This window comes from Sus scrofa, chromosome 3 (assembly GCF_000003025.6).
Source record: "Sus scrofa isolate TJ Tabasco breed Duroc chromosome 3, Sscrofa11.1, whole genome shotgun sequence".
Classification (NCBI taxonomy): Eukaryota; Metazoa; Chordata; class Mammalia; order Artiodactyla; family Suidae; genus Sus; species Sus scrofa.
This window is the reverse complement of record NC_010445.4, coordinates 22,365,391-22,388,658: the sequence shown is the minus strand read 5'-3', so window position 1 is coordinate 22,388,658 and position 23,268 is coordinate 22,365,391. Positions and strand designations below refer to the sequence as shown.

Sequence of the window (23,268 nt, the reverse complement as noted above, 5' to 3'; positions counted from 1 at the left end):
ACCACGACGGGAACTCCTGTTATTCTTAAGCCCCTAGTTTTGTTAGGGTAATTTGTTTTGGTGGCCCCTGGAAACAGAAATATAGAGCAAGTTTGAGAACTGGACCTAAGAGACCCCAGACTCCACTCCCAGGCAGAGCATCCTGCCTTCTCATTGCCTCTGAGATCTTTCAAGTGGCTGGCAGTCATTCTTTTTTTTGGTCTTTTTGCCTTTTCCAGGGCCGCTCCCACGGCATATAGAGGTTCCCAGGCTAGGGGTCCACTTGGAGCTATAGCTGCCAGCCTACACCAGAGCCACAGCAATGCCAGATCCAAGCCGCGTCTGCAACCTACACCACAGCTCACAGCAGCTCGGGATCCTTAACCCACTGAGCAAGGCCAGGGATCGAACCCACAACCTCATGGTTCCTAGTCAGGTTCATTAACCACTGCGCCACGACGGGAACTCCCGGCAGTCATTCTTTTATAAGCAGAGTGGATCACGTGTGGGCTCTGATGAACTGCAGGGATTGTGCCCATTGTATGGTGAACCACTGCCCTTTCGCTCCCTGTGACACCATGCCATGCTGTCATCATCTCTTGCCTCATCTGCTCAAGTGGCCTCAGTGGCTCTCTGTGCTTCTCCTCTTTCCACCTTCAATCTGTTTTTCACATACTATCCAGGGTAGTCTTAAAGAAAAAAGTAACATCAATCCTATTAGGCCACTTCTCTGCTCTCAACTGTCCAATGGCTTCCCACTTACTGGAGTGAAGTCCAAACTCTTTAGCATGTCCACGAGGCCCTGCTATTTTACTGATCTATTGTTTCCACATCAGCCACCAAGACCTCACCGCACTGAGCACACGCCTTCTCCAGGTCCTTTGCATTTGCTATTTTTTAAAAATTTAGGAGTTCCCATCGTGGTGCTGCAGAAACGAATCTGACTAGGAACCATGAGGTTGAGGGTTCAATCCCTGGCCTTGCTCGGTGGGTTAAGGATCCCGCGTTGCTGTGAGCTATGGTGTAGTTTGCAGATGTGGCTTGGATCTGGCATTGCTGTGGCTCTGGCGTAGGCTGGCAGCTGTAGCTCCAAGTGGACCCCTAGCCTGGGAACCTCCATATGCCATGGGTGCAGCCCTAAAAAGACCAAAAAAATAAAAAATAAATAAAATAAATAAAAATTTATTTTATTTTTATAGGTTTTTTTTTTTTTTTCCTTAGGGCTGCACCTGTGGCACATGGAAGTTCCCAGGCTGGGGGTTGAAACGGGAACTAGAAGTTTGTGCCTCTTGTTTCTTTGTTTTTTTTTCAATATTGAAATATAGTTGATTTGCAATGTTGTGCATTTGCTGCTTTCTCTGTCTGGAACACTCTCTACCCTAATAGCCCTATGGCTCACTCTCTCACTTCACTTAGGTGTTTGCTTTCTTCTCTTGTCATAAAGGATTTCCCTGGCCACTGTCACTTTTCATTCATTTACCATGATTGATTTTTTTTTTTTTCTTTTTTTAGGGCCTCACCTGCAGCGCATGGAAGTTCCCAGGCTAGGGATTGAATTGGAGCTGCAGCTGCCTGCCTAAACCACACCCACAGCAACGCAGGATCCTACCCATGTCTGCGACCTACACCACAGCTCACCGCAACCCTGGATCCTTAACCCACTGAGGAAGGCCAGGGATTGAACCCACATCTCATGGATCCTAGTTGGGTTCATTAACTGCTGAGCCACGAAGAGAACTCCCTGTGATTGATCTTTCTTTACGGCATGAATCTCCATGCCACCTGGTACAGATTTGTTAGTTTATTAGGTTATTGTCCATCTTCCCCATTTGACTGTAAGCTCTATGATGGTAGGAATATTGCTTGCTTTTTTTTTTTTTTTTGTCTTTTTGCCATTTCTTGGGCCTCTCCTGCGGCATATGGAGGTTCCCAGGCTAGGGGTCTAATGGGAGCTGTAGCCGCCGGCTTATGCCAGAGCCAGCTGGATCCCCAACCCACTGAGCGAGGCCAGGGATCGAACCCGCCACCTCATGGTTCCTAGTTGGATTCGTTAACCATTGTGCCATGACGGGAACTCCTGCCTGTTTATTTAACAGTGTGGAACATTCCATAACCGGAGCTCAATAAGCTCATTACTGAACAAATGAACAGCTGAGTGAGTGAGAAGAGGAAGGCAGATTCCATGTAACCATAACTTTTTTTCCTAGTTCATAGGTGAAATTCTACCACCTATGAACTTAAAAAAAAAAAAAAACAAACTCACTGGGTTGGCTAAAAAAATGTATTCAAGGGGAGTTCCCATCGTGGCGCAGTGGTTAACGAATCTGACGAGGAACCATGAGGTGGCGGGTTTGATCCCTGGCCTTGCTCGGTGGGTGAAGGATCCAGTGTTGCCGTGAGCTTGGTGTAGATTTCATATGTGACTCGGATCTGGCGTTGCTGTGGCTGTGGTGTAGGTGGGCGGCTACAGCTCTGATTGGACCCCTAGCCTGAGAACCTTTATATGCTTCGGAAGCAGCCCTAGAAAAGGCAAACAGACCAAAAAAAAAAAAAAAAAAGTATTCAAGGGCAACAAATTTGAGACACCTGCCCTTTAGGATCTGATTCCAATGGGAACTGGATTTACCCAACTTCAGATGGTGCAGCGCCTCCAGGCACTGAGCGGTTCTCCAGGATCCACCAGCCCTGGCATCCCAGGCCCCGTGAGGGACTGTTTGTTGCTAGAGAGCATAGTCATCCAGAGCGCTCCCTTCAAAAGGCAGGATGTGGGCTGCAAGCTTCCAGCTCATCAGTTCAGAGGAAACCTCCTTTAGCAGCCATGTCTCCTGGGATGTTTTCACAAGCCTCCCTGGGAGATGAGGGGGCCTCTTAAAGGACTAATAATAGACCGGCACGTCCAGTTTCCCAAACATGTCAACCTTTAAAGTGAATGCTATTTTTTCCCCTTGTTACCTTTGAATGACTACGTAGGGAAAGGACATTCTATTATGACAGCCATCGCTCTCCACATGCCACTTAAGCATGACTTAGACTCAGCAGCTTCCTGGCAAAATCATCATAGTAGGACCTGAGCTTCCTCGTTCGGCAGAAGTTCGGTGTAGCTGGTTCGACTCCATTCTGCCCTCCTTCACCCCTTTATCACCAGTATGCTTTGTACTTAGGCAGGTATAACCACCACCCCACAACAGTGTGTCTTTGAGTGTCTGTCTGAATTACTCTGAGCCTCGCTGTCTTCTTCCATAATGAGAGTGACTGGGCCTACACAGGGTAGGTGGGAGGACTAAACAAGACAGTGCCAGTATCAGTGACACCCATCCGGCACTTGATGTTTATTTATTATTATTATTTTTTTGTCTTTTTGCTATTTCTTGGGCTGCTCCTGCGGCATATGGAGGTTCCCAGGCTAGGGGTCCAATCAGAGCTGTAGCCACTGGCCTTCACCACAGCCACAGCAACACAGGGATCCGAGCTGCGTCTGCAACCTACACCACAGCTCACGGCCACGCCGGATCCTTAACCCACTGAGCAAGGCCAGGGATCGAACCCACCACCACCTCATGGTTCCTAGTCGGATTTGTTAACCACTGAGCCATGACAGGATCTCTGTGATGTTTGTTATTATTCAGCACTTACTGGTCATGATGGAGTAAGGGATAATGTCCTTTAAGTTTTTTTTTTTTTTCTTTTTATGGCCCAAGTGCAGCATATGGAATTTCCTGGGCTAGGGGTTGAACCCAAGCTGCAGCTGGGGCCACAGCCACAGCCACTGTCAACACTGGATCTAAGCCACATCTGTGACCGACACTGCAACTTGCAGCAATGCTGGATCCTTAGCCCACTGAGCAAGGCCTGGGATCAAGCCCACATCCTTACTGAGACATCATCAGGTCCTTAACCCGCTGAGCCACAATGGGAACTCCAGGTCTAAGGTTTCACTCACTCACTTGTTCATACAATTACTCACTCCACTCTTTCAACCAATATTTATTGAGCTCTGAGGAGGTGTCAGGCACAGAGCTTGGCACCAGGTGACACAATAGTGAGCAGACCCTGCTCTCAGCCCAGGTCTAGTGCAGGAGTTCATACTCTTTTTTTTTTTTTGGTCCTTTTAGGGCCACGCCCATGGCACATGGAAGTTCCCAGGCTAGGGGTCGAATAGGAGCTGCAGCTGCCGGTCTACATACACCCCAGCCACAGCAACACCAGATCCAAGCGAAGTCTCAGATCTACATCACAGCTCACGGCAATGCCAGATCCTTAACCCACTGAGCAAGGCCAGGGATTGATCGAACCTGGGTCCTCATAGATACTAGTTGGTTTTGTTACCACTGAACCATAACGGGAACTCCGGGAGCTCATACTCTAATGCAGCACTGTGTGTGCCGGTGGGGGAAAGCTTCGATGCAGTACATGGCACTAAATCACACTGCATTACTCACGCAGACAATTAAGACTCTTCTGGTTAATTTTCCAACCTTTAGAGTCCATCCAGGAGAGAGTCCCAGTTGGTATCTCTCTCACATTTAAAAATCTCCCTTAACAAATTAAAGGCCTCAGATGGAGAGACCTTGGGCAAGATGCAGAGGTCTGGCGAGATTTTCACACTGATGCCTCTTGCTATTCAAACTTAGAAACTAGATAATTTTTTTTTCACATGGTGCACAAATATGCTGAGCATTTGTGAAGATGGGTTAGGAGTGTATGAAAGTTGAGAAATTACTGACTTCTTAAATTTCTCCCCACCCCTTCTAATTATCCCATTTTACAGTTGAGGAAACTGAGTCTCTTTGTGGGGAGGTTGGACAGAAGGTAGGAGTTCTCTTCTAAATAGTCAGGCAAGCAAAGCCACGAATTATCTTTGGGGTGGAGTTAGACGTACATTTAACATAAAGATTGCTCCTCCCCTCCCTCTGCAGTACGTGTGTGCGTATGTGTGGAAGTGTGTGCAGCCACAGGCCTTTCCGAATGAGTGACAGCGGGAGCCCTTCCCTCCAAGAGACGCGTGCAGAATGACCAATGGCATGGATAGGGGGTGGATGGGTACCAGTTTCTGCAAAAGCCGGGGTGGAATCCGTCGCCCTCGCCCTTTTCTCTCCCCAGCCTCCAGTCCCCAACCCCCGTCAGTCCTTCCGCTCTCGGTTGCCCCGGGGCGCTCATTTCCTTCTTGCAACCCAGGCCGAGGACCGGATAGGGGGTGAGGAGGCTCTGGTCTGGAGATCCCGGGCTGCGGTCCCGCGCCGCAGCGCTGCGGCTGAGAAATCTTCGCAGGGAGGCCGGCAGCCTCGGGGTGCCAATATGTAAAGCAGCTGGCGGAGCTGGGCGGGGCCTGGGTGCGATGCAAATGAGGGAGGCGGGGTCGTCCCGGGGCTCCGCCTCCCTCCCCCGCAGCTGGGGCCAGCGGTGCCAAGCGCAGCTGGACGAGCGGCGGCAGCTGGGCGAGTGACAGCCCCAGCTCAGCGCGCCGCGGCCGCCAGAGCCGGCGCAGGGGAAGCGTCCGCGGTCCCGGGCGCCAAAGCGGCCGCCTCTTTCCGCGCCTCCCGGGCCCGCAGCCCGCGGTTCCGCGGCCCCGGGCCAGGACCTCTCGGGCTCCCGCTCCCCGCGCGCAAGATGGCTGACCCGGCTGCGGGGCCGCCGCCGAGTGAGGGCGAGGAGAGCACCGTGCGCTTCGCCCGCAAAGGCGCCCTCCGGCAGAAGAACGTGCACGAGGTGAAGAACCACAAATTCACCGCCCGCTTCTTCAAGCAGCCCACCTTCTGCAGCCACTGCACCGACTTCATCTGGTGAGAGCGCGCGGGCGCAGGGCACCTTCCCGGGGCCCCCGAGGGCAGCACCGCGCGCGGGGACCCGCTCTCCGTGCCCTCCGCGCACCCCGCGCCTTGGAGGAGGAGAAGCTCTTCCGCCGCCGCGGGTCCCCGGGCTCCCCGCTCCGGACCCTTCTGCCCGGACTCCCCAGCGGACAGTCCTACGGCTTCCCGCTCCCCGGAGCCCCAGACGGCCAGCCGCGGGGTTGCCTCCTGCTCTCTCTTCCTCCCAGCTGCCTCCGAGCGCCGAGGGGCCGCGGCTCTGGCGCCCTTTCTGCACCCGGCTCTGAGCGCGGGGTGCTGTCCCTCCCCGGGAGCGCAGCTCTTCGAGTGCCCTCTCGCGCGGGGTTCCCTATCTCTCTGCCTCCTTCCGGGCTCGAGGCATCCTCACCCCCTTCCCTCCTTTCCGGGGGCAGCGCCCTGGGTTTCCTCTATCTCCCTGCGGGCATGGGGCATCCTTTTCTCCTCATCTGTGTCTCTGGGGGCAGCGCCCTGTGTTATCTCTTCTTGCTCCTCCCTGAGGGCCTGGGTTCCCCTTTCCACTCTTCAGTTTTCCTCCTAAACATCACTGCAGGGACTCTCCCCGCCCTTGTCCCTCTAGGCAGGGGGAGTCCTCGCTCCCTCCCAGTCCCCCAGGGAACACCATCGCCGTGGGGGCTCTCCCATCCTCCCTCCGGATGCGTCTTTTTCTCTTCTCTCTCCCCGAGGGTACGCGGGCATCTCTGTGGGCAGATCTCTCGCCTGCCCTCCGCCCCCACCGCGACGGAAACGCTCCCCCCCACCCCGCCACCTGGTGGTCGCAGCCTCCTCTCTTCTACCTAGTGAGGGGAGGCGGGGGTTACCGCCGAGTACCCCCCTGCGCACTCCCCCACCCCCAAAGGCGGAAGACTCTTGGGCACCCGCCTGTGGCTGGGAGGTTGCACCTGGGGTAGAGGGGCAGGGGGAAGTGGGGTGACTCTGGGGGAACCAGCTGGTGGCTGAGCCCCTTGGGCTGCCTGACATGCCTCCTTCTGCCTTTGCAGGGGCTTCGGGAAGCAAGGATTCCAGTGCCAAGGTAGGCTGTGGGGCTCCGAGGATGCCGTTTGTGGGAAGAGATTGTGAAAAAGACTTTCTAGAAGTGATTGAGTTAGGCAGTCACGTCTATCAGAGTGACCTCCCAAACTAGGAATTCATCACCACGGTAGGGTCTTTAAAAGGCGGTGTGGAGTTCGCTGTGTGGCTCAGTTGGTAACCCGACATAGGGCCCATGAGGATGCAGGTTCTATCCCTGGTCTTGCTCAGTGGATTCAGGATCCCGCGTTGCGGAAAGCTGAGGTGTAGGTGGCAGAAGCCGCTCGGATACGGTGTTGCTGTAGCTGTGGTGTCGGCTGGTAGCTGTAGCTCCAATTCGATCCCTAGCCTGGGAACTTACATAGGTTGCAGGTGCGGCTGTAAAAAGAAAAAAAAAAAAAAAAAAAAAAAAAAAAGGGAGAATGTGCTTGTATGTGTGGCAGAGATGCTCCATCCAGGAAGGGCGGGTGGAGCTGGGAGGCCCTATTGGCCAAGGAAGTACCTCCATCGGTTCTCCTCTCCCAGCACCAGCAGGGTCAACATCAGTTCCCTGGAGCCTATCTTGTCTGGGATACGCCCCATCCTTAATTCCTGCTCACGTGCCCTTCCTCAGAGTGAGATTCTGCCTCTTCCCCTGCTGCACAGAGGTCCCCACGGGTGACTGCCGTCTCTGCAGATGGCGCATCCCCTAGAAAGACAACCATAGTTGTCTCCAAGGCCTCTTCCCTCTCTGAGAGGTGGCTCCAGAATTGGGGGGGGGTGCTTCTCAGATCCGAGTCCTAGGGGCTAATAGATTGCCCTGGTGAGCTGGGTTTAGATGGGGGAAGAAAGCCTTTGAATGTTCCAGAGTCTGAGATGTGACTTCGCCCTGACTGACAGTCTTGTAGCACCTCCCACCTCCAGAGAAAAGTAAAGTGACCCCCGGCGAGTGTGGGTGGCATTGTCAGTTGGACAGAATGCTCACCGCATGGCACTGCTTTCTTCTGAGACTCCTGTGTTCTCTGACCTGAGATCTGGGCAGAGCCTGCTGGGCTGGGGAGCCTGGTGGCTCCCCCCCCCCCCCCCTTTTTTTTTTTTTAACCAATGTTTGGAGACCCAATTTTACACACTGTGTTCAGAGAACTTCCCACATCCCCTTATTTATTTATTTATTTTTGCTTTTTTTTTTTTTAGAGCCACACCCACAGTAGAGGGAAGTTCCTGGGCTAGGGGTCCGAGTGGCTGCTGGCCTACACCACAGCCACAGCAACTTGGGATCTGAGCAACACCGGATCCTTAACCCACTGAGCCGGGCCGGGGATGGAACCCGTGTCCTCATGGATACGAGTCTGGATCATTACTGCTGAGCCACAAGGGGACCTCCCCACATCCCTTTAAATGGCAACGGTGTAGGCCTTGGGTGCAAACTGTTGGATTGTTTTCTAGAACTTTGATCCCTTGAGCAGAATACCAGTAGTGTGGGAATGGCTAGATTTTTGAGGTGACCTCTCATTTCCAGGAATCTGTTTCTGTCTTTTGTCTCTCGCTGAGGTTGGGGGTGACGTTGGCACATTTTCACTGCTGTTTTCCTATCCCACCCGCCCTGCAGTTATTAACATTTGGGAGAGTTGCTTTGGGATGTGCAGGTAATGACACATCTGAATTAGGAGATGCTTTTTTTTTTTTTCAAAGCCGGGAAAATGGTAGGCATTTTCTGGTGCAGTGAGTAAAGCAGAATGAAAGTTTCTAATGAAATATGGCAGCTTTAGAAGTAGATGAGCTTAATTTTTTGGTTATCGCAAAATTAAAGTGCCTAATGAAATATGGCAGCTTTAGAAGTAGCTGTGCTTAATTTTTTTGTTAGCATCTTTCTTTTGCTCCTCCCTGTGAGAGGCAGTGTATGGTCTTGGCAAGTGCACAGGTTTATCAGGCTCTCACTGTGGATTTGAATCTTGGCTTGAGAATTCCTAGCCATGTTCCGTAGCCTGTCTGTACCTCAGGCTCCTGATCTGTAAAATGGGTCCAGTAATACTATCTACCTTAAAAAATTGCTGAGCTGCTCCAAGGTGTTGTAATATCTAAGATGCTTGGGAGTTCCTTTGCAGTGCAGAGACTTAAGGATCTGGTGTTGTCACGGCAGCAGCCTGGGTTGCTGCTAGGTCATGGGTTCGATCCCTGGCCCTAGGAACTTCCACATGCCATGGGCATGGCTGAAAAAAAAAAAAGATGCTTGGACCAGAGCTCAACTCAGAGTAAACTCTCAGAAAATATCAGCTCCTTTGATGATCTCCAGATTACCCCGGTAGTGTGAAGACTGGCTCTGCAGGGTTGCTTTGCAATAGAACCACATGCCAGATGAGAGTCAAGATCCAGTTGTGAGCATTGGGTCACCCTATGTTACAGCATTTGTAGGGTATTCCATTTGGGCTGGAGTGGGAGGGAGCATGAGAGGAGGGGCAAATTGATAGCCCTTGAAATTGAGATGCTTAGGATCTTGTGCTTAGGGACATCCAGAACGGGAGAAAGTTATCCTCAGGTGTGCTCAGAGTTACCTCGGACTGATTTTGGAACCATGGAGCAGTTCCTTATCTGAGCATTTTTGGCACCATATAGTTCCTCTTAAAGTGAATCTAATTAAAACGGGATCTGGAGTGGCTCAGTGGGTTCAGGATCCAGCGTTGTCACTGCTGTGGCTCGGTCATTGCCATGGCAAGAGTTCGATCCCTGGCTCTGGAACATCTGCGTGCTGCAGTGTGGCCATAAAAGTGGGCTCACCATTTTATAGTAAATCCATAGGGTTTTAGTCTCTCCTCAAAGTCAGACATCCAGGAGTTTCCTTTGTGCTTCAGCGGATCCACGAAGATGCAGGTTCCATCCCTGACCTGGCTCCATGGGTTAAGGATCCTGTGTTGCCGTGAGCTGTGGTGTAGGTCCTGGACTCGGCTTGGATCCCATGTTGCTGAGGCTGTGGCTGGCAGGTGTAGCTCTGGTTCGACCCCTAACCTGGGAACTCCCACATGCTGTGGTGTGGCCCTAAAAGGACAAAAAGACCAAAAAAAAAAAAAAAAAAAAAAAAGAAAGAAAGAAAAGGAAAGGAAAAAAAAGTTAGACATCTACAGCGCAGGGTCCTACATGCCCTTCAGTTTTCTGTTCCACGGTCCCAGGAGTGAGAAGTATCTCATAGTCCAGGAAGAATGCTGGCTTATCCAGTCATCACATCCTTGTTTCAGCCAGCAGGAGGAGGAAAGGTAAAGAAAAGCGAAGACACATGCTCAGTGTCCTGGAAGATGCCTCTGATACTTCTACGTCTGTGCTGTTAGCTGGAACGTGATCACAGAGGAGTATGTGGGTAATGCAGTGTTAATTTCAGGCAGCCTCAAAGCTAGGGTCGGGCTTTTCCATTTCAAAAGTGGAAGAGGGATTGAGGATCCAGTCTCTGCCAGTCTTAGGTAGGAGGTGGGGAGGATGATCAGGAGGCAAGGAAACCACTGAGGGAGCCACGGAGGGAGAACAGCCCTGTGTCTCCCCTGCTGCTCTGGAATCACGCTGGCCTAAGAGCTGTGGCCTCAGAAACCCCTTTCCTCCCCAACACTGACCCAAAGGACTTTTTTTTTTTTTAATTTTTTTTATTTTTATTTTTATCTTTTTGCCATTTCTAGGGCTGCTCCCGAGTCATATGGAGGTTCTCAGGCCCGGGGTCAAATTGGAGCTGTAGCCGCCGGCCTACGCCAGAACCACAGCCACGCGGGATCCGAGCCGCATCTGCAACCTACACCACAGCTCACAGCAACGCCGGATCGTTAATCCAGTGAGCAAAGCCAGGGACCGAACCTGCCACCTCATGGTTCCTAGTCGGATTCGTTAACCACTGCACCACGACGGGAACTCCTTTTTTTTTTTTTCTTCCTTCTTGGCTTTTTAGGGCTGCTCCCACGGTATATTGGCGATTCCCAGGCTAAGGGTCGGATCAGAGCTATAGCTGCCGGCCTGCACCACAGCTGCAGCAACATCAGATCCAAGCCGTGTCTGCAATCGACACTGCAGCTCACAGCAACTCCGGATCCTTAACCCACGGAGCGAGGCCAGGGATTGAACCCATTTATCAGAATATTTTTACAATAAAAATGGAGCACAGCTCCATTGTGCTGCCATGGAAACTGGGGATGCTGGGATGGGTAGAGAGATGAAAGAGGGCAAGTCCTTAAACCGTGGGAAATAGGGATTTCTCTGTGCTCAGGGGAGCTTAAGACTAGATTTTCTTGCTTTGGTACAGAAGTCTAAATGGACTGTCACATCATTTCTCCCTTTTTATTTCCATTCTTTTCTATAAAACGCTTCTCTGTGAGGTAGTTTCGAATGTCTGGGGACAAGCAGGTGGAACTGAGCATCTCTGTTATGATATTGTCTAAGTTCTGGATTGGAAATGGGACCCTTGGAGTTCCCATTGTGACTCAGCGGGTTAAGAACCTGACATAGGGTCCGTGAGGACGTGAATTTGATCCCTGGCCTCGCTCAGTGGCTTAAGGATCCAGCTTTGCCGCGAGCTGTGGTGTAGGTTGCAGATGGGACTCGGATCTGGTGCTGCTGTGGCTGTGGCGAAGGCCAGCAGGTGCAGCTCCGATTTGACCCCTAGCCCAGGAACTTCCATATGCTGCAGGTGCGGCCCTGAAAAGAAAAGTTAATAAAGAAACAAATTTGTAAATAGGACCCCTTAATAATCAAGGCAGGCTTCTCTCTGTGACATTGTCTAGGGGAGCTGCGGCCCTGCATTTGTGTCTTACTTGTCATTAAGACAAGGCTTTGAGTAGAATTAGACTCTTACCCCAAGAAACCACGTGGCAGAGAGAAAATTAAAAGAAAATTTTTATAAAAGGCAGAAATAGGGAGGCAATTGGAGTTCCCGTCATGGCGCAGTGGTTAACGAATCCGACTAGGAACCATGAGGTTGCGGGTTCGGTCCCTGCCCTTGCTCAGTGGGTTAACGATCTGACGTTGCCATGAGCTGTAGTGTGGGTTGCAGATGTGGCTCGGATTCCTCGTTGCTGTGGCTCTGGCATAGGCCGGTGGCTACAGCTCCAATTTGACCCCTAGCCTGGGAACCTCCATATGCTTCGGGAGCAGCCCTAGAAAAGTCAAAAAGACAAAAAAAAAGAAATAGGGACGCAATAAAATATAGAGATTCAGAATTCTTAGCTTGGGATTGGAGTCGGAACTGTGTTTGAATCTCCACTCTTACCTACTTGCTGTGTGAACTTGGGCAAGTCATCTCTCTGTAGTGGCCTCACTCTCCTCAGTCTGTCAAATGGGCTGATAGTACTTAGGTCATAAGATTACGGTGATGGGTAAGGAGGTGGTACAAGATAAATATCCACTAAGTATTGGTAACGCTTAAGTGAAATAAACATCATTACTTGATTAGCTGTAGGAAACTGTCAGAGGGGGACAGAGTTAATTCGGGAACTCATTAAATGGCTGTGCCTCTTTCATGTATTTAGATGAGTTTTCTTTTTTTTTTTTTTGTCTTTTTGCTATTTCTTTGGGCCACTCCCGCGGCATATGGAGGTTCCCAGGCTAGGGGTCGAATCGGAGCTGTAGCCACCGGCCTACACTAGAGCCACAGCAACGCGGGATCTGAGCCACGTCTGCAACCTACACCACAGCTCATGGCAATGCTGGATTGTTAACCCACTGAGCAAGGACAGGGACCGAACCCTTAACCTCATGGTTCCTAGTCGGATTCGTTAACCACTGCGCCACGACGGGAACTCCTAGATGAGTTTTCTTCGCAGGTGTGTTTCTCCATAGACTTTGGGTGACACCAGTGAGTCTGGCCCCAGACAGCCAGCTTGTTTTGATGGTCTTTTATCATCCTTTTTCTCTTGAGAAAAATCTAAACTTGCCATGGACTCTCTAGAAAAACCCCAGTGCACTAATTTTCTGACGGTGAAGATGTAGCATTGATGATTTTAATGGGCAAACCAGCTCTTCCCTTTACTGTACAGATAAGAAAACATGTTTTTAAGCCTTCGAATGGGCATTATTTTTAAAAATCCCCCATGTATTGCATAAACCCAAGCATTGCTGTTTTCAGCCAAGTAAGCTTTAAAGACTATGAGTTTATTTTATTTATTTATCTTTTCGGCTGCAGCATGCAGTAGCTTGATGTGGGATCTCAGTTCCCAGACTAAGGATTGAACCTGGACCACAGTGGTGAAAGTACTAAATCTTATCACTAGACCACCAAGGAACTCCCCAGAATATGTACTTAAAAAAAAAAAAAAAAGATGAATCAAACAATTTTATTTTTGGCATATTTTCCCCTAGGAACTTAAGATACCAGAACTTAAGGTTGAACTTGCTCAGTACAGTCCTAAATAGGGCCTTTTGTATGTGTGTGTGTTTTGGGGGGCGGGGGGGGTCACCCCGTCAGGCTGCAGGTTACTGAAGCCTCTATTATTCCATGTTTCTCCCTTCCCAGGAGCAGATCCCACAGGCTTATGAGTGAGAGTCCACTTGCCTCTTGGCTTCTTTTTTTTGGCCATGCTTGAGGCATACCGAAGTTTCTGGGCCACAATGCTAGGTCCTTAACCCATTGAGCCACGAGGGAACTCCTTTCTTGGTTTCTTCTGAATGTGTCCTAGGGGTTGCATAAGGATAAAAAGCAGAGGCTTTTGTTTTTGTTTTTGTTTTTTTGGTCTTTTTAGGGCCACACCCATGGCATATGGAAGTTCCCAGGCTAGGGTTCAAATTGGAGCTGCAGCTGCTGGCCTGCACCACAGCTACAGCAACGTGGGATCCATGCCACATCTTCAACCTACACCATAGCTGATGGCCATGTTGGATCCTTAACCCACTAAGCAAGGCCAAGGATCGAACCCTCATCCTCATGGATCCTAGCTGGGTTCATTAATGCTGAGTCACAACAGGAACTCCAGTAGAGGCTTTTTGAATTTGTTGGTTTGACTTTTTAATTTTTTTCTACCTGAAGTGGGATTTGGGGGCTTGAAGTCCCAAATGGAATAAACATTTTTAGGGTAGGTTAACGCTGACTTTTAAAAAGAGGGGTTGATTTATTGAAAAGGCAACAGCCAATACATTTTGAGCTGGGGAGCACTCAGGGAAGGCGTGAGGCTTTGTCACTGGGCAACAGAATGCCTTGCTAAGTAAATATGGAAAATATGACCTTTGAAAATCTAGTTGATATGATATACAGGTTATTAGAAACTCATTAAAAAAGGTATTCTTTCCAAGTCCTCGTGATACTCCAGCTACTGCCTGGAACCAGATATAGCACGTTCATGGTAGATTTGGGTCAATAAAGAAAAAGATAGAGTGGAGTTCCCGTTGTGGCGTAGTGGAAATGAATCCGACTAGGAACCGTGAGGTTGCGGGTTCGATCCCTGTCCTCACTCAGTGGGTTCAGGATCCGGTGTTGCCGTGAGCTGTCATGCAGGTCGCAGACTCAGCTCAGATCCCACATTGCTGTGGCTGTGGTATAGGCTGGTGGCTACAGCTCTGATTGGAACCCTAGCCTGGGAACCTCCATATGCCGTAGGTGTGGCCCTAAAAAGACAAAAGACAAAAACAAGATAAACAAAACAAAAAAAAAAAAAAAGAAAGAAAGAAAGAAAAAGATAGAAGTTAATTGACCAAAAGATAAACCAACGGCTTGAAAATTATTTAGTCCCATTCTTGCTCTTGGGGTCTGTTTGTCATTTTCTGCTTGTTTTTTGTTGCTATCTCTGTCTCTCCACACATGCACACACAGACACACACACCCCATATACACGTGTAAATAGATTAATATGTCACCATTTTGAGAATAGGTATCTTCTTTTGACGCTTTTCAGCTCCAAGTAGCTAAATTATTACGGACAATTTTAAATCCATGCTCTGGTCTTTTGTCTTGGCTGTCCCATTAATTCTTGGGTGGGGAGGGGGGTCGCTGAAAAATTCACCATCTCTGGCTTATGCTTTTAAAAAAACTCTGTCTCCGGAGGTCCCGTTATGGCTCAGGGGGTTACGACCCCAACTAGTATCCATGAGGATGTGGGTTCGATCTCTGGCCTCTCTCAGTGGGTTAAGGATCCGACATTGCCGTGAGCTGTGGTGTAGATTGCAGCTCAGATCCTGCGTTGCTGTGGCTGTGGCCTAGGCTGGCAGCTGCAGCCCCAATTTGACCCCTAGCCTGGAAACTTCCATATGCTGCAGGTATGGCCCTAAAAAGCAAAAAACCAAAGCAAAACAAAACCTGGTCTCTTACCACTTTTTTCATTCGATCTAATCTCATGGCTCCTTTGACTTCACTCATCCGATCGTTCCCTGGAAAAGGTGTGCTCTTCTCTAGATAAGACTGTTGGCCTTTTTCGAGTCCACAAAATCCAGAGTGTTTCCATGTGGCATTTGGAGGGAGGAGCGATGGCTGCTTGAAAATCTGGTAGGAAGTTTGTATATTTACCGCTTACCTCCATTTGTCCGTCCGTCCAATTATCTTCCTGAAAAGTATTCACTCGTTAAGTTTTCTGGGTCAGAAATTATGTTAGATGGCTGGAATACAAGGGTGATTGAGATTGAAAAGTTCCTTATTGTTGTGGTGCTTACAGTGTAAGGGGGAGATAAGACATTCTACAAATCATTGCACCAATATTTAATTTCCCTCAAGGGCTTTTTTTGTGTGTGTGTTTTCTAGGGCCGCACCCATGGCCCATGGAGGTTCCCAGGCTAGGGGTCGAATCAGAGCTGTAGCCGCCAGCCTACACCACAGCCACAGCCATGCCAGATCCGAGCTGCGTCTGCGACCTACACCATAGCTCACGGCGACGCTGGATCCTTCACCCACGGAGCGAGGCCAGGGATCAAACCGCAACCTCATGGTTCCTAATTCCTTCACCCCTGAGCCATGACGGGAACTCCCCTCTTAAGGACTTTGATGGACGTGGACAGAGACTTGGAGCATAGGGCACGCTAATCGGGGTAAGGGTGGGGTGGAGTCAGGGCCACCTCTGGCCTGGGAATGAAAAACAAAAACCACACACCTTCTCATTCTTTGAGATAATTGGTCCAAGTCTGAGTTGTCCAGGAGCTGGAGCTAAAAGATCCAGATTGTGATGCTGCTGCTGTCTTGGATAAAGATACGTGGGAGGTCTTATCTCTGTGACGTTCTGTGGAGAAGCCCTGCCCTTTTATTGGTGCCACAGTGGCAAGAAAGAGGAATATTCAGTAGCATTAAAGGGTCACTTTAATTCTCAATTTGACAGAGAACGTCACCTCCTCTTCGCTAATAACTCAGGTCAGGAGCTGACTTCCTTTTTGTTCAGGGGCTGCGGTTCGAGGTGGCTGTTCTAAAGCTGAAAATTTGGACCAGGTCGGAGGTAGAGGGGCAAGTCTGAGCCAATAGATTGAGAATCAATAAAAAGCTTTTATACATATACATATGTTGTGGCCCAGTGGTAATGAACCTGACTAGGATCCATGAGGACACGGGTTCGATCCCTGGCCCCGCTCGGTGGGTTAAGGATCTGGCCTTGCCGTGAGTTGTGGTATAGGTTGCAGATGCGACTAGGATCTGATGTGGCTGTGGCTGTGGTGTAGGCCTGCAGCTGCAGCTCCAATGCAACCCTTAGCCTTGGAATGGCTGTATACTGTGGGCATGGCCCTAAAAAGCAAAAAAAAAAAAAAAAAAAAAAATATATATATATATATATATATATATGCCTTTTCGGATTCTTTTCCATTATACAAGCTATTGAAATGTGTAACTGAATCACTTGGCTGTACACCAGAAACTAACATAACGTAAATCAGCTATATTTCAATTAAAAAAAAACAGCAAAATCTATCAGTGAAAGGCATTTGTGTGCTGAAAGCCAGTTTTGAGGGGCACAGAATTACTTGCATTGCCTCCTGAAAACCTGCCTCACCCTGAGTCCATGTCTGATTTTCTACAACTGTTCATTCCATTAGCGTAGGCAGTGCATTTTCTCTTATTTGCAAGATAATTTTTAAGTAGGTCCACAAAAAGCAGTGTTTATTGACTGGTGTATGGAGGAAGAGCCTTTGTCAGTTCTCTTTCCAGCTTTCTGATTTCTTCAAGAAGAAAGTCTCGGTTTGGTGCTAATCTGTCATCTAATACAAAGCTGGGCACTTGGCAAATGTTCTTTATTTTTTATGAGAAAGGGACTACGGGAAATTAGGAAAACATTAAGACGGGCATTCTTTGGTGGCTCAGGGGGTTAAGGATCTGGCATCGTCCCTGCTGTGGCTCTGGCTACTGTTGTGAGGGTTTGATCCCTGGGCTGGGATCTTCCACCTGCTTCGGAAGTGGCCCCCCCAAAAGAAGGATGTGTTAGCGTCTACCTGTAGCCCACTTTTAGCTCATTTTGAGCCTCATCCTGTTCTGCCTGTGGGCCTAATTCTTTTTTTTTTTTTTTTATCTTTTTGTCTTTTTGTTATTTCTTGGGCCACTCCCGCGGCATATGGAGGTTCCCAGGCTAGGTGTCGAATCGGAGCTGTAGCCATCGGCCTCCACCACAGCCACCACAACGCGGGATCCGAGCCGCATCTGCAACCTACACCCCAGCTCACGGCAATGCCGGATCGTTAACCCACTGAGCAAGGGCAGGGACCAAACCCGCAACCTCATGGTTCCTAGTCGGATTCGTTAACCACTGCGCCACGACGGGAATTCCAGTGGGCCTAATTCTTACTGGCTTCTCCTCCTTGTGAGTAGGGAGAAGGAAGATCTGTGTGTCAGAGGGTTGAAAGGCACAGCAGCTGCAGACTGGAAGACTGTTAGGGTCTGGAAGTGATGGTAGTCTTTGCTCAGGAGTGTCTTTTTCTTTTTTCTTTTTTTTTTTCTTTTCTTTTTTGGCTGTCTTGTGGTGTATGGAGTAGGCCAGGAATCAGATCCCAGCCACAGCTGCGACCTATGCTGCAGCGGTGGCAGTGCTAGATCCTTTTAACCCACTGTGCCGGGCCAGGGATTGAACCTGCCTTCTGGCGCTGCAGAGATGTCTCGGATCCCGTTGTGCCACAGTGGGAACTCCGGGAGTGTCCATCTTTTAATATTACTGTCATTTTTGCTGCTGCTGCTGTTACCTTTTCATTGTCCTTTGCCTGCTTGTTTGTGTCTCCTGGATGTCTCTTTTCCCCTCAACCCGCATGCAGAAAATTTCACTGGATCCCAAACTCATCCTTGGAGGGTTCTGATCCCCTCTTATTGAGTCTCGGCATTTGTTAAGCAGATGGGATTAACTTTGCTCAACAATAACTATGCTCCTGGGAGAATTCTAGAGTCTTCTTTCACCTTGCCACTGCCCAGTGACCAGACTTTAGGTCTCTAGATGGGCAGCATAAATTGGGCTTGAGGGAGTTCCCTGGTGGTCTAGTTGTTAGGATTAGGTGCCTTTGCCTCTTCAGCCCAGGTTCAATCCCTGGTGTGGGAATTGAGATCCCACATCAAGCCGCTGCATGCTGGGGCCAAAAAGAAAAAGGAAAAAAAAAAAAAAAAAAAAAAAAGAACTGAGAATATAGGCTTAAAAAAAAATCAAACACACTTGATTTCCTGTCTTGGCTTTGTCTCTCCATGGCCTTTTGACTCTGGGCTCGTGAAATATGGTCCTGCCTTTATCTACCCATTCCTCTACCCATTCACCCTCAATCCATTCCTCTCTCTACCCAGCTGATTTTCCATCCATCCATCCATCCATCCATCCATCCATCCATCAGCCATCTGTGCGTCTATCCATTCATTCAGTAAGTATGCATTGAGTGCCTACCATGTATCAGGTACTGTTTAAAGCCCTGGACCTGAACCAATGAACACGACAGAATCCCTGCCTTCAGGGAATATACATTTGAGTAGAAGAATAGCAATGAATAAGTCACTTAGAAGAAACATATTGTATGATGTCAGGTTGCAATATGGGCTTTGGAGAGAAATAAGAGCCTTGTGCTTTGCTCTGGAAAGTCTTCCTGGTCTTTTGAGGGGAGGACAGCCCTTGGCCAATTACTTCTGGTACCTAAATGAGATGGGTGTGCAAAACCTTGGAATGACGTCCTTTCTCCCCGGAGGGGTGGAGAGGATTCCACGCGGGAGCTGACATTTGGGAACAGTCTTATAGCAAGAGTAGGAGTTCCCAGATTGACAAGGGGTGGGGGGCCGTGGAAGGTATTTCCGGCGGAGGACGGCACACAAGTGGTGACGGGGTGGAGGGAACGGGGCTCCTGCAGGGAACAGGAAGGAGCTGCGTGTGAAGAAGGATCTAGAAGGAGGGGAACATCAGTGTGGGAGGGTCTGGACCTCGTGAAGGCAGTGTAGTGACTAGGAAGTGGCTGTTGTCATTGCTGTGCCGCGGGATGTGCGGGGGTGAGTGAAGTGGCCAAATGTTTGAAAAAGAGCATTTTTGGAACTGTGATTGCCGTAACTCCCATACTGAAATTCCAGGCTGGTGGGGTTGGAGGTCAGGTGAGAAAAAGTGCAATAAAGCCTTGGGGGAGTGTTGTTACCAGAACATTTAGGGGCTGCTGCTATTTTTTACATCCTAAGGAGACATTTGGATATTCATGTCAGTCATATTGTTGATTATTCTATTTTGGGAGGTGGTTACTGGGTTATTTTTATGGTTCTAACAATAGGGATATCACTCTTCACTGCATCCTTAATTGTAGAGGGCCCCAGAAATGATTTTTTCTCAGAAAGGAATCCTCCTACTCCTTGTCTCTGTCTCTCCTGCCATCACTCACCAGGCTCGTGTTTATTGAGCACATGCTGTGCTGAGGGTGAAGGTTTTGTGCTCTGGAGACAGAGAAGTGTCAGTATAAATCCTGGTTTCCGGCTCTGGGACCTGAACATGTTGCTTTAAGTCTTTGAGCTTTCGATTTTTTCGGATGGCAAAGGCAATCCTAGAACCTGACTTATAGGGCACATGGCAAGAGTCTCCTTATCAAGGGAGCACTGGATAAACAGAGCCACTACCATTGTTTCTACGGCTGGGCACTGACTTGTCCTTACTGAGTTTATAATCTTGCTGGGGAGGCAAGATGAAGGCTTCTCAGTCAAGGACGTGATGCAAGAATGAATGGGCTTACTGTTCACAATAGCCAAGACAAGGAAGCAAATGAAAAGTCCATCCACAGAGGAATGGATAAAGAAGATGTGGTATACATATGCAATGGAATACTATTCAGCCATCAAAAAGGAATGAAATAATGCCATTTGCAGCAACACAGATGGACCTAGAGAGGATCATACTAAGTGAAGTAAATCAGACAGAAAGACAAATACTATATGATGTTGTTTATATGTGGAATCTAAAAAAGGATACAAAGTAACTTACTTACAAAACTGAAATAGACCCAGAGACATAGAAAGCAAACTTATGGTTGCCAAAGGGGAATGGGGAGGGGAATGAGAAGATTGGGAGTAAAATATACACACTACTATATATAGAAGAGTTAACTAAGGGAGTTCCTGATGTGGCTCAGCAGGTTAAGACCTGACATAGTGTCTGTGAGGATGCTGGTTCGATCCCTAGCCTCACTTAGTGAGTTAAGGATCTGGGGAGTTCCCTAAATGACTCAGTGGTTAACGAATCTGACTAGGAACCATGACCTTGCTCAGTGAGTTAAGGATCCCTGGCCTTGCTCAGTGGGTTAAGGATCTGGCATTGCCGTGAGCTTTGGTGTAGGTGGAAGACGAGATTTGGATCCTGCATTGCTGTGGCTGTGGCATAGGCTGGTGGCTACAGCTCTGATTAGACCCCTAAGCTGGGAACCTCCGCATGCTGCTCATGCGGCCCTAGAAAAAGACAGAAAGACAAAAAAACAAAAAAAGTATCTGGTGTTGCCACAAGCTGTGTGTGGCACAGCTTGCAGATGCGCTTCAGAGCCAGTGTTACTGTGGCTGTGGCCCCAGCTGCAGTTCGGATTCGACTCCAAGCCCAGGAACTTGCATGGGCCATGGGCATGGCCAAAAATAAATAAATAAGTAAATAAATAAATAAAAATAGATAACTAACAAGGACCTACTGTAGAGCACAGGGAAATTTTCTCAATATTCTGTAGGGTTATAGGATTTCTCAATAGCCTATAATGGAAGAGGCTGTAGAAAAAGAATATATATACGTATAACTTAATCATTTTCCTATACACATGAAACTAATGCAATGTTATAAATCAACTGTATTTCCCTAAAATTAAAAAAAAAATGAAGAGGTGTTTCCTTCGTGGCACAGCGGAAATGAATCTGACTAGGAACTGTAAGGTTGCAGGTTGGATTCCTGGCCTTACCCAGTGGGTTAAGGATCCGGTGTTGCCATGAGCTGTGGTGTGGGTTGCAGATGCGGCTCAGATCCCATGTGGCTATGGTGTGGTGTAGGCCGGCTGCTGTAGCTCCGATTTGACCCCTGCCTGGGAAGTTCCATATGCTGTGGGTGCGGCCCTAAAAAAGCAAAAACAAACAAACAAGCAAACAAAAAACCCACCTGCAAAAAAGAATGAATGTGCTTACACGTCGAGGTAAAGGGCACTTGTTGAAATGGACAGTGGGTCTGAGGGAGGGCTGCTCTGCTCCGGGCAGAGGAGTGATCGGAACGTGGGGGAGCTCAGTGCTTTCCCTGCTACCATTTCCTGGCTTTCGATGCCTTAATTTGTAGGAAACCTCAGAAAGCTGACTTGAAATCTGTGCCTGCCCCATCTGCTGCCTCATTTTGAAAATGTGTTGATGGCGTGTCATTTTTATTTATTTATTTTTTGGTCTTTTTAGGGCTGCACCTGTGGTATATGGAGGTTCCCAGGCTAGGGGTCAAATCAGAGCTGTAGCCGCCAGCCTACACCACAGCCGCAGTAACGCAGGATCCGAGCCACGAATGCAACCTACACCACAGCTCACGGCAACACTGGATCCTTAACCCAGTGAGCGAGGCCAGGGATCGAACCCACATCCTCATGGTTCCCGGTCGATTTGTTTCCACTGCACCATAATGGGAACGCCTACATTTTCTAATTGTGTATTTATTTGAGTGTCTAGTGTTTGTCTTCCCACCGGAGTCTAAGTTTCCTGAGAGGAGGGACCACCTCTGTCTCATTTCCTGTTGTTTCTGGAGTACCTAGCTCCATACCTGGTATATGGTATGTGGTCATAAATACCCTTAATTAATTAATTAATGTGTTGGCATGAGGAAATTCCTGGGGCAAGGATTGAACTCTTGCCACAGCAGCAAAAATGCAGATCCTTAATCTACGGAGCCATCAGGGAACTCCTCATAAATACCTTTTTATCAGCTATAATGGAAAAAATAAAAATTATTATTAAAAAAATAAATACCTTTCAAATAAATGAATAGTATAGAGGAGAATAACTTGTTGGAGGAGTCATTTGATTTGGGTTTTGGTGCTATAACTTGCTGTATAGTTTTGCTGTAACTTGTGTGATTTTTATAAGGAGTATCATTTCCTAGCTTACAAGCTCTGATCATTTGTTTAAATCAAAAAACAAAACAAAACAACAACACCAAACCTTGCCCTCATTCAGGCCTATTGGGGTGTTCCCTTGTGGTGCAGTAGGTTAAGGACTCAGCATTGTCACTGTAGTGGCAAAAACAAACAAACAAACAAACAAAAACAACCAAAAACCCTGTTAGGAACTGATTTTCAGAGGTATATGAATGCTTTTGTCTTAACTTTGGTCAGAGTTTGGTCAGAGTCTTAGGCTTTGTCCATGTTTTTCTGTGAAGATAAATAGAGTTCCTTCATTGAAGTTTCTGCCTTTGTTTATCATGAACCCTGGTGGGCTGGAGTGAAACTAATTTCCTTTAGGAGTTCTCATCATGGTGCAGCGGAAACGAATCTGACTAGGAACCATGAGGTGGCAGGTTCGATCTCTGGCCTTGCTCCATGGGTTAAGGATCCGGTGTTGCTGTGAACTGTGGTGTAAGTTGCAGACACAGTTGGATCCCACGTGGCTGTGGCTGTGGCTATGGACCCCTAGCCTGGGAACCTCCATATGCCAAGCATGCGGCCCTAAAAAGCAAAAAAAAAAAAAAAATTTCCTTTAACATAATATAATCCAGAAACTACTGAGTTGGCCATCGGTCGTAGAGCAGTAGTCACATGATGGAATATTCTACATAGCAATGAGAATGAATAAGCTCCAGCTTATGCAACACAGACAACCTCCACAAAACAACCCGTGAGATGGAGTTCCTGTTGTGGCTCAGTGGTAACAAACCCAACTGGTACCCATGAGGACGTGGGTTCGTTCCCTGGCCCTGCTCAGTGGGTTAAGGATCTGGCCTTACCATGAGCTGTGGTATAGGTCGCAGACACAGCTCAGATCCTGCATGGCTGTGGCTGTGGTGCAGGCTGGCAGCTGCAGCTCTGATTCGACCCCTAGCCTGGGAACTTCCATATGCTGCAGTGTGGCCCTAAAAAAAAAAAAAAAAAAAATCAACAACAAAAA

The 23,268-nt window shown here is 48.6% G+C and overlaps 1 protein-coding gene across 2 annotated transcripts in view; it reads left to right on the top strand.

Annotated features, from left to right (window-relative positions):
- PRKCB (protein kinase C beta) overlaps positions 5,031-23,268 on the top strand; it is a 388,402-nt gene continuing 370,164 nt past the window's right edge. For both annotated transcript variants that reach the window (XM_021086460.1, XM_021086459.1), the window contains exons 1-2: positions 5,031-5,759; positions 6,803-6,834. In XM_021086460.1, the coding sequence (XP_020942119.1) occupies positions 5,587-5,759; positions 6,803-6,834 (205 nt within the window). In that variant the 5' untranslated portion in view covers positions 5,031-5,586. The remainder of the gene's footprint in view (positions 5,760-6,802; positions 6,835-23,268) is intronic.